A 10,975-nucleotide genomic window follows, 5' to 3' on the forward strand; every position below is an offset into this window, starting at 1 on the left:
CTGGCCAACCTGACAGATTTTGGATTTCTTGTCTCTACAATCACTTGAGCCAATTCCTTAAACCAGCCCCCCTTCCAATCTCTCTCTCTCTGGATATATAGGTACGTAAACATGTGGTTGGTTCTCTGGAGAACCCTGACTAACACAGCTTCCTTCCTGTTGCCTTTGCAGATGTCTGAGGAGGCCCAATTTGTTTTTTTTTTTAAATGTTTGGATAGTATAAAGTCCACTTTAAATTTCTTATAGATAAACATTTCTGAATTTTCTACTAAAAACATGTATTTTTTTCCCCAGAAATATTACTTTTAAAGAGACAGGAGATAAAATAAATAATAGCATATAGTAGGTATTTTTAGATAAGATTTATTTTTTTGACTATGTATGAGAATATCCTTGCAGCAAAAACAACTTTGGGTCTTGGTTATTCTAATTTATTCTAATTATATTCTTCTTCTTTTTTTTAATAGGAGTATGGTCAGTTACAATGTGTCAATTTCTGGTGTACAGCACAGTGTCCCAACATGCATATATATGTGTATATATATATATATATATATATATATATATATATATATATATACACACACACACACACACACACAAAAACATATACATATATTCATTTTCATAAAAGGTTATTGCAAGATACTGAATATAGTTCCCTGTGTTAATTACATTCTGATTGTAGGCTTTCCTCCAGAATTTGGCCGGGTAGATCCCCATTCTCTCTCTACTGCTTCATGAAGATTTTTAAAAAATAAATTAATCCAAACTTCTAATTTCCTTCCTTCCTTCCTTCCTTTCTTTTAAGCAGGAGAGTCAAACCGAGCTGTCTAGACCATCTCTGGCCGTCGTCTGCCAATCTTCCCTCCAGGTAAACTCTCCTATTCTCCTGCTGATCTGTGGGATGGGGTGGGAAGTGGGAGGGTGTGGACAGGTTCCCATTCCTTCTGGCTGCAGTTAGGGTCAGCCAAGGGGGAGCCTCAGCTGAATACTTGAGGAAGGAAATAAAGTGTTCAGGGAATTTGTGCCCATGAAAACCCCTCGTGTGAGGTTTCCCAGGTGGAAAGCAGCCTGAAAGCAGCCTTCTCTCTGGACCGTCAGGGCCCAGGGGTGGCCACATCTCTGCTGCTCCTGCTCTGGGCCTTCTTGCTTCCTTATACCCCAACCATAACTTGGTGGTTAGCAATTTGGTAAATAAACACTCTGCAGAGTATCCCCCTTTGTGCCAGCTCCAAACTGTAATGCCCGTACAGGGTGATGTTTATCCTGCATCCACTCAATCTAGTGTGCTCTTTAATTCAACTACTATCTCATTCCTACGTAGTAGTTTGACTTGATTTTTTCGGTGGTGTCTTTGTCTCGGGTCTTACTGCTAAGAATATTTTCCTATATCCATAAGGATATTTCTTATGCTTATTAAAATTTTTTGATCTGTCTTTTCCAATAACCTTATTTCAAATAATCTATAATGCCCAGTCTGCTGTCTATCTCATATGACAGTCCCACCCCTCCGGGGCGGGGGGGAAATAATTTGGGCATGTGTGCTCATGTTTCCCAGGGGTTAGCAGCTCTTCTGTCACTCAGTTTGGTGCAGTGCACCGGAGAAGGGCTGAGGTCTTGACGAGTTCAAGGAGACAGGGGAGTGTCCCCAGAGTGGAGGGCCCCAGGCACCCAAGGGCCACTTTATTTTTAAATTTTTTTTTGAGGGGGAGGTAATTAGGTTTGTTTGTTTATTTAGTGGAGGTACTGGGGATTGAACCCAGGACCTTGTGCATGCCAAGCAGGACCACTGAGCTATGCCCTCCCCTCAAAGGGCCACTCTCAACCTCTCCTCCCTACTGACCCACCAGGCAGCCCCTATAGTCAGGGATTCAGCTTTAAAGCCTTAGAAGAAGTCACAGTGGAAGGACCACGTCTCCCTAGACGGTCCTGTCCCTGCCCTTGCGGGTTGAAGCAGAGGAATGGAGGACGAGTGCTCAAAGGTGGCAGGTGGGACCCACACACCAGTTGCCACGGCCACCCTGAAGCATGCTGGCACGAGAGGAGGGTTAGGCAGCCTCCAGCACGAGGAGGTGGGGCAGAAAGAGGCCAGAGCAGAGCAAGGACGAGGCCTCTTCAGCCCGTCCTCTCACCGCCCTCCCCTCTTCCCCCAGCCACCGCTCGCTCCAGTTTCTCTGGGTTTTTCTCATTGATTTCGGTTTCCGGTCGCCTCCCCAGCTCAGTCATGGTTGATTCTGGGGTAGGAGCAGCAGCCTAGGGGGAGGTCCTGATGGCAGTTCTGGTGAAACCCACCGCAGGGGCCACTCCCAGCCTGTCCCCCAGCCCCAGACTCCGCGGCTCCGCAGGTCTGCTCTGCACTCTGACCTGGATCTTGTTATTTGGAACCTTTCCTTGCCACTGACCAGAGGGCATTCTGGGCCACATTTGGGACAGGTCAGTCCTGTGAGAGGAAGTCAGCCAGGGCTGGAGGAGTCTGTGAGTGGCCTGCACTCGGAGAACAGAGGCTTCTGAGCGCTGTTGGGAGGTCTGGGCTGGAATTCCTGCTCCGGTCCTGATGACCCATAGACCTCAGATGAGTTACTTACCCAGGCTAGGCCTTGGCTCCAGATCTGTCTAAAGAGACCAAACCTGGACAATGAAACTGAGCACTGGAGCTGATTCCAGGTGAGGAGAAAGAGGGCTGGTGTTGGAGCTACCACCTGTCAGATGTGCAGAGTGGCCTGGAAAGGCATCTGCATCTACAGAGTTGGGGGCCCAGGGAACTTCATGGAGAAGCAAGCAGTCCCATGACTCCATGCTAGCCACAGAAACATGCTGCTGCTGGACAAAGCAGAAGTCACCGTGGGAGGGAAATCCAGCACAGCCAGCATGAGGCCACGCGGTTGAAGGAAGGTGGCAGTTCTGGGGACCGCGGGTGGCTGCCGCCCCAGACGGGAACCGACTAAGTGCTACCTTGCACCTCAGGCCCGCAGCCCTGCCCTGGAGCCCATTAGAGAGCCCGCTTTTGGGGGCGGGGGGATTTCTCACTCCCAGACACGGCTGAGCTGGGAAGGATACCTCGGCATGAGTGGCAGCAAAGTCTGTTGACCACGTGCGTGTGACTTCACCTGTTCTCACTCACTGGAGAGGTGACAGGGTTATGTGGGCGACAACAGGTTTGGAAAGAATTTGCACGGACACCTGAAGGTGGATGGATGCAGTGGACCTGCCACGACCAGGGGCTGCTCCCTGATAATCACGGGTTCGGGGCAGGGGCGGTGGTGGTAAAACTCTTCTGGGAGTTCTGCTAACTAGTTAAGAGTCTGTGACCCAGATGTGTTTGCTGGGGCAGCTCAGGATATGGCTTACGGGCTCAGTGTTGGATCAGCAAGTCCCGAGTCAGCCAAACCTCAACCACTGGAGGACACGGCAGATCCACAGGGGGTGGTGAGCCAGCCAGGACAGGGCTGTGGGGACAGGAGGAACAGTCTTGGAGATGAGCCCTGGAGTGGAAGCTAACTGCTGACCTAAGCCTGGTGGCCACAGTCCTTTGCAATCTGCTTCAAATTGAGCCTTTGGGCCCGGAAGCTTCTTCTTTATCCGCAGGTCAGATCAGATCATTCATCTTTCGGATGATCCTGCCCCCAGTAAATTGGCCATCAGTGTCCTGCAGGCCCTAGGGCACGCCACTTCCTTCGTGGCCCTGAGCCGTGCCAACCCTTCCGGAAGACTCCTGGAGGAGGATTCCGCTCCAGATGGCCAGCCAGCTGTTCAGTGTCCCCACCCAGCCCAGGCGGGAGCCCGCAGCATAGCGGAGCAGGGGTGCAGTGGGGTCTGATGAGTCAGAAACAGGAGCAGGAAGCTTCTTCCTTTATTTGTTTTCATCAGGCTTGGGGCAGACTTCCGATGGACTCAGAGCGCAGAGAGGAACACACGCTAAGGCGGACGGGCTTCTGGGGGGAGGGCTGGGGGGGGCACCATGTGGCCTGTCACAGCATCCAGAGGGCAGTCAGCAGCAGGCAGGAGACCTGTGAAGTCACAAGGGCTTGGAAGCTCCTGGGCTGAGGGACGTTGCCCAGAGAAGTGACGTTAGTCAAAGTGGGAGGGCCGCTGCTCTGAGGGTGCCTGTTGTCTTCCGGAGGGATATCAGAAGGTTTGGGCGGGGGTGAACCCGCCTGATGCCTGGCGATCCACTGGGAGAAGTAGGTGATCCTGGTGAAGACACTGGGGCCAATGGGCTGTTGGCAGGGCAGGCTCCAGCTGGACAGCCCCATCAGATACCAGGTATTATTCAGCTTGCAGACGAGGGGGCCCCCAGAATCTCCCTGAAGAAAGAGAGAACATGAGTCCTGGGGCCCAAGAAAGAGAGGGACACGTTGTTCGGGCAATGCGAAGAGACCACAGCAGAGTTCAGGCGGCCCCGGGTCAGGGTGGGGACGTGAGCAGCTCTTCTCATCCGGATTGCCTGGGCAATTTGGAAAGTCCAGACACAGTGTCCCGCTGTAGGCCTCCCAGGTCAAAATCACAAATGGGGGGCCTTGAAGCCCATTTCACAGAGCTCCAGAGGGGGCCCTGCACAGCCCTCCAGGCGGCAGTCACAGACCTACAAGAATACACAGGGGGACCCCAGGCTCTGCCCTCCCAGCCCCCCGTGGGAGAAGGCACCACCCAAGGCGTGACACAATGGCTGTGGCCGGCCCGGAGGCCTCTAGCTAAATCCTCAGCCCTAAATCCACTGCAGCGCCCCAGGGCCTTTCTTCTTGACTAAGAGTCTAGTTTTGACTCAGTTTCCTGGTTGAGCTTCTGAATTAGAAAAAGCCAAGCTGCTGGTTGTGCACAGAGGAAAAGAGGTGACGCCGTGCCCAGGCTGGCGGGGTGGCTGGAGCTGCAGGGGACCCCCAGGGGCGCCCAGAAGAATGTGGGGGGCATTGAGTGTGGGACTCCAGGCAGGAAGGCACCTGCCACCATGAGGCATAGTGCTTCCATCCCATAGGCCACAAAGTGGGGACCAAGGACACACTCCAGCCTTCTGTTGAAGGAACGTGACTGCAGGAGACACTGAGGTGACACATAACACAGCACAGACAATACATTCCACACATCTGCAGGCCCCAGATGTGGAACAGAGGTGCCCAGGGGAGGGTCTTCAGAGAGCTTCTCTGACCCAAGACTGGAGCGATGAACACGGCCTGACTCTGGAAGAGGCAGACTGAGGTGACCGGAGTGCTTGGCATGGCTGAGGCCAAGGAGCCGCAAGGCCAGCCCACAGCCCTCATCAGCCAGGGGGTGGAGGTGAAGGGAACACTGAAGGACACTCAGCAGAGGCAGGGTTAATGGTGTTGACCACCCTGTTCCCTCAACATCAACTAATCAGAAAATCGTGCGCAAGCTGATCACGTGCCCTGCAACGCCCCTCCCTCACTCGGCCTTTAAATATGCTTTGCTGAAACCCTTCGGGGAGTTCGGAGTTTTCTTGGGCATGGGCCACCTTGTCCTCCTTGCTCGGCCTTGCAATAAACCTTTCTCTGCTCCAGACTCCAATGTTTCAATTTCTTTGGCCTCACGGTGCATCGGGCGCACGAACTTGCCTTCGGTAACCACAAGACATTCAGAGTGCACCAGCCAATAATGTACATCACAGCCCGCAAATTCAACTTGAAATAAAGGCAAGAACAACTTGAATCGATGGTACAAAAAAAAAGGCAATGCACATATGAAAAAGTGCTGGCCTTCATTCGTCACCAGAGAAATGCAAACTAAAAATACACGCGATGGTTAAAAATGTGAAGTCGCGGCTGCCATGTGGAGCAGCCACGGCTGGTGGGAGTGCACAGGAGTCCAAGAGGCTTGCAAAGCTGCTCTCCTGTATCCAGGAGAGGGGAACATGTGCACATCTTACAGCGCAGTAATTCCACACCCAGGGTCACGCCCAACCAAACTGTGAGCCCACGTACACTAACAGACATGCAGGAGGGTGTTCACAGCAACGCCATGGGCAACCATCTCAAGCGGAAACTACCCAGACGGCACCAGCACTAGAGCCGATCAAGAAAATTACGGCGTCTTCGCCCAGCGATCAGCAGGAGTTCCGGACGGCAATAAGATACACACAATTTATCAACTCCTCACCAGGTGGACAGGCCTCTCACCTGTACTAGTGACCAGCAGACAGCCGCTGAGAGTGTGTCCGGTGACACTGCGTTTATGGAGGTCCCGACACGGACCCACAGGGCGTGAGAAGCCAGGGCAAGGCTCTCCTGGGGGACTTGGTGACAGGAAGGGGGTATGAGGAAGACCACACGGACGCTGGTTACGTGAGCGTCAATTTCTAAACAAGTGCCTCGAACAGCACACTTGTAAAGCCTGCCCTTTCTATAGGTGCAGGGCTTCAACAAAGTTTCTAAAAGCTATAAAGAAAGCGATGGAACGGAACGAGCACCCTTTGGGGGCTTCTGGGCTTCAGCTCCGACACCTCAGGCTGGGGTGGGCTTAGGAAGAAGTCAGGGGCTAGGGCTGGGTCCAGAGAAGACACAGAGGAGACGGGACAGATGCCCCCGGGGAGGAGAGGTAGCGAGTGTCACTTACTCGGCAGACGGACTTTCCCGTCCGGAAGTCCGCAGCGCAGAACATGTCCTCATGTATAGAATACTCAGAGCCCTCGGGGCCTGGCCCCTGGAAATATAGTTTACACAGGTTGCTTTCTAAAATGCCGACTTCTGCCTCCTGGAGCGTGTAGGGTGGGCCCAACATCACTGTGTGGGGAGGGGAGAGAGCGGCTCAGATGTGGGGGGGGGGGGCCCTGGGAGAGAGGCCAGCTCCCTGCCCGTCTTCCTGCTGTTGGAGATGCCGCCCGTTTTAACTGACAGGGTTGGGGAAACCTTCAGAGAGTATGGTGCGGAGATGAGGGGGAAAAGACCCATGGGGCAGAGGAGAGAGCCAACGTGAGGGGCCTGTGGAGGGGAGGACAGGGGGCGGTCAGCGTGGGCTGGGAGTGGCAGGGGAGAAGACGAGATGTCATGGCGGGGTCCAGGGGTTTGGAATCCATTCTAAGCACCCTGGGGAACCACTGAAGGGTCTGCTTGTGTTTTAAAAGCAACTAATCTGGCTGCTATGTGGAGACAGAAGCAGAGGCCAGAAAGTGGAGGTGGAGAGACCTGGCTCGGCCAGGGGGTGGCAGTGACGTACCTAACCATGTCCCCTGGGGCTTCGGTGGCACGCCCCTTCCCCCCTGCGCAGCCCTGACCCCCGCTCACCTTCCTCAGTGACCATCCCCCAGCCGGTTATCCAGCAGGAGTGAGAGGGCAGATGCATGTCACTGGTTGGGAGGCAGGCGGGTTGAATGTAGGCAGAGATTTTCATGGGCCGGTGCAGCTGCAACAGGGTGATGTCACGCCCCATGAAGTAGTGCTTGTTGAAGTCCGTGTGGACGAAGAGCCGGTACACTGTCGCCGTGCGGCCGTGCGCAGTGCGAGTTTTTAGACGATGGTACCCTAGCAGGACCCGGTAGTCGGCCGGATTGTGGGACCTGTAGTGGGGAGGCTACATCGTCACCCATATCCTCTGAGTGCAGGGCCAGCATCCTCACCCCAGCTGCCTACCTCCCACCCGCTCCTGCTGGTGAGTGACCAGACCCCACCATAATTCCAGAAGGTTCTCTCTCCTCCCTTCCTAATGTTCTCTTGTGGCAGGTAGATTCCTATCCAGAGCCTCTAGACATTTGTCTTTTGCAAGATTCTGATGGCTTTCCCAGCATGCCCCGGAATCAAAGGAGCAGAGAAGCTTCGTGTCGGAAAGAAATGTTGGGGGCACATCAAAACTGTACTCCTTCAGTTTTAATGAGCGGAGACCTGGCTCACCCCCAGATCTGACCAGAACCCTTGAAAGTTCCTGTGACCTGTAATGATTCTCAAAAACCCCGTTTCCCAGCCCAGAATAATGCGTCCCCCTCCCGCCCGGCCTCACATGCTGATTTCTCTAAAGGCTGGTCCCTCTCTGTTGACAGGCACCCCCAGGTCTTTGTGGAGCAAGTAGAAACTGGAGCATGTGGAACTGAGCTTCTTGCTTGTAGAAAAAAAGCAACTTTCCACCCACCTGATTTGCTTGGGCTGTCTCCCTACCCAGGATCCTCCCACAAGGCGCCTCCTCCGATGGGACCCAGAGCGTTCCCCTTTACAGTGGCCAGGGTCTCTCCTCTGGCACATTCTGGCCTCCCACCCTGCACCACAGTGGTTGGGCTTGTGTCTCCCTTTCCTGATAGAAGAAGCTTCTAGGTGGGTCCTGCATCTGCACATTCTCCATGGGTGCTGAATGAATGAATGGAACTTGAAGGGGGTCTCAAGGTCACCTGATGCCAGCAGCTCTAGCCTCCTGACTTGGAGGGTAATACTCTCCCCACTCCCTCTGGGCACAGAGCAAGCTCGGGATGCCCATGACGGGCAGCCCACTTTCTTGATGGCTGCATGCCATCTTCCTGGACAGAGGCCACGTGCTTTATACCTCACTCTGGCCTGTGGGGATGGTGGTGACCACAGCTCCTCTTAGGAGCTTCCTATTTCCACAGAAACGACAGGAGCTGGGCCCCAGGACACCTCCAGAGAGACACATGCCCTAGGGTCCAGGTGGTCAGGACCCTGGGAAACCTCCAGCAGTTGTGCTGGAGATAGCCTTCAGATAGCCTAGTAGGAAGTGGGCATGATGTTTGCCCACACCGGGCACTGATGGATGTCCCCAGCCCCGGGAAGCGGGGACCCTGGGACTGTGGCTCCAACATAAAGCCTAAAGCCTGTGCCAAGTACCTGGCCAGAGATACAACACACCCACTACCCTTTGCACAAGAGGGAAGTAAGGCTCACTGAGATCTTGTGGACTGTCTAGAGCTGGGCAAGATGCAGAAACCAGAGTCCACCTGGAATGGGAACAGGATTTAATTCCTAAAGTTTAGGGAAGATGCAGAGTGGGCTGGAGGCACCGGCTATGGAACTAAAGTCCATTTTCCTGTATTTGCTGATAGTCACGGCTGGAGCTAGTTTCCATTTGGCTGTTTAAGAGGAAAGTACATGTAGCCCAGATAACCACAGCATCTTGGCAAGTATCGCTGAAGTGTGAGGAGGTGGGGGACCGGGGCGTCCCCAGACGTAGAGATGAAGTAAATGGCCCTCATCCTGGGATGTGTGACTCAGAGAGTCAGGAGACTGGAGCCCAGTGAGGAGCAGGGATGGCCTTCCAGGGAGAAAGGACAATGCGTTAAAGACAGGGGCAGCAGCGGTCATGCCAGGCCATGCCTGGACAAAAAGGCTGGGACAACCTTCATCCTCTTCTGTTCTGCCCACCTGTGCTCCCTCCCCATCGTCCCACCCGGCAGCGGGCTGTGGGGAAGACATACTTTTGGAAGCAGTGGGCAGCTGAGGCCACCCAGGAGGTATTGATGAGGGCGGCTCCGCAGATGTGAATGCCTTGGTAGTACAGGGCGGCCTGCCACGGCCACCGCATTTCAGGTGCATCTCGGCCACCAAAGATTTTCCCGCCTACGGAAGGTTTCCCACACTCTGTGGAGACAGTCCCAGCCATGGGGCACCTGTGTTATGGATGCCAGCCTTGGCATCATATGTCAGCATCCACAGGACCCAAGTCCGCTGCAGCTAGGAAATCCAAGCCCCAGGGTGAAGTGACATGGCTCATGTGACAAAGGGACACCTGGCTTCGCTGGGATGGCAGCGCTGAGGAAGCAGTCTGTGGGTCTGGAGGAGGGGGAGGGGAAGGGGGGCGGCTGCGGGGGCGCACATCAGCACACTATCCGGGCGGAGGTCCAGGCCTGCAGGCAGTGCTGTCCCAACCACTTTCCCAGACCAATTTCACTTGACAAGCACACCGCTTGGAAACTGAAGCCTTCCAGAGTGGTGCCACTGGCTCCAGGCCACTGAGATTAAGTGGTCGCACCCTTCTCACCTGGCCCAGCATTCTAGGGACACTGAGGCCAAAAGGAGCACAGTCTGCTGGACAGTTCCCCTTCTGAAGTAGTACTTTGCCATTCTCAGAATGAAGAGGGGAGGGTGTAGGGGCCGGCAGGGAGTCTCGAGATCCAGCAGAAAGAGCCGGCGGGGAAGACGGCCGTCCCTTCCCCCACCTCCCATGCCCTCCGCGCCCCCCACCATGGACCCAGGGACTGCAGAGCCCCCGGCCAGGTGTTGGTCCGCCTGTCTACCGTCGACGGTGTGGTGAAGGGGGGACGCAAGAAGGGCGGGCGACCTTGGCCCCCTCACCCGCCGGCTCACTCACGCTCGGCCCAGGCCATCTGGCTGTGCAGCAGCAGTGGGTGCAGGCAGAGCAGGGCCGTGGCCAGGGCGCGGGCTCCCCGCCGGCCTGGACCCGGCGCCCCAGCCCCCGGGATCCCCATCGGGCCGGTCCTGCATCTGCGCTGTGACTGAGCGGCGGGCGGCGCGCGCAGGCGCAGGCGCTGCCGGGAAACCGCCTCCCCGTGTGCGCGGCGCTGGCCGGGCCGCACCACGCGCCCGCGCGAAGACGGAGACGCGGCGGGCCGGGGGCGGCCGCAGCTCGCAGCCCCAGGTCCGTGGAAGGCAGTCACCACTGGGAGCCCGCGGGCTGACGGAGGAAGCAGAGGACACATAGGACCCCTCCGTCAAGGGCCCCCAGTTTGCTAATGATCAGAGGTCAGGTGCTTATGGAAGTGTCACCGAATGTGTCCAGCTTGCTTTCAAGATCCAGTGCACTCATCTGCACCCCCTGCTCGATGAGATTGGGTCAGGGCCACCAAGGATAACAGCCCTTTCTTAAACTCACTTGGTACCCTACAGCATGGTCTATCATGGGGTAGATACTCACAGGTCTTTCCTGTACTCAGCAGGAGGGAATTACATAAGAATAGCGGTCATTAGAGGTCCACCCTCTGGCCTCTTAACGACTCATGTCCTTCCCAAGTGCTAAATCATTCACTACATCTCAAGGTTCCCCAGAGTCCTATCTTGTTAAACTTAAA

General features: G+C 55.2%; 1 protein-coding gene across 1 annotated transcript; it reads right to left on the minus strand.

The window, feature by feature from the left end:
• Positions 1–3,971: 3,971 nt before the first annotated feature.
• On the minus strand, positions 3,972–10,375 carry LOC105081109 (serine protease 40). The gene is made up of 5 exons (XM_074364770.1): positions 10,258–10,375; positions 9,365–9,527; positions 7,236–7,507; positions 6,568–6,734; positions 3,972–4,307 (listed from the first exon to the last, which is right to left on the minus strand). Exons 1-5 carry the CDS (start codon positions 10,373–10,375, stop codon positions 3,972–3,974), a joined length of 1,056 nt encoding a protein of 351 aa, XP_074220871.1.
• Between the last annotated feature and the right edge of the window lie 600 nt (positions 10,376–10,975).

The sequence above is a fragment of the Camelus bactrianus genome, chromosome 5, assembly GCF_048773025.1.
Source record: "Camelus bactrianus isolate YW-2024 breed Bactrian camel chromosome 5, ASM4877302v1, whole genome shotgun sequence".
Lineage (NCBI taxonomy): Eukaryota > Metazoa > Chordata > Mammalia > Artiodactyla > Camelidae > Camelus > Camelus bactrianus.

Excerpts from the sequence above, each read along its gene's own strand:
- LOC105081109 (XM_074364770.1), bottom strand. The coding sequence starts at position 10,375 with ATGGGGATCCCGGGGGCTGGGGCGCCGGGTCCAGGCCGGCGGGGAGCC. Across the intron at positions 6,735-7,235 it reads GGGGATGGTCACTGAGGAAG|TGATGTTGGGCCCACCCTAC; the intron begins GTGAGCGGGGGT and ends CTCCCCACACAG. Across the intron at positions 4,308-6,567 it reads CGGGAAAGTCCGTCTGCCGA|GGAGATTCTGGGGGCCCCCT; the intron begins GTAAGTGACACT and ends CTCTTTCTTCAG.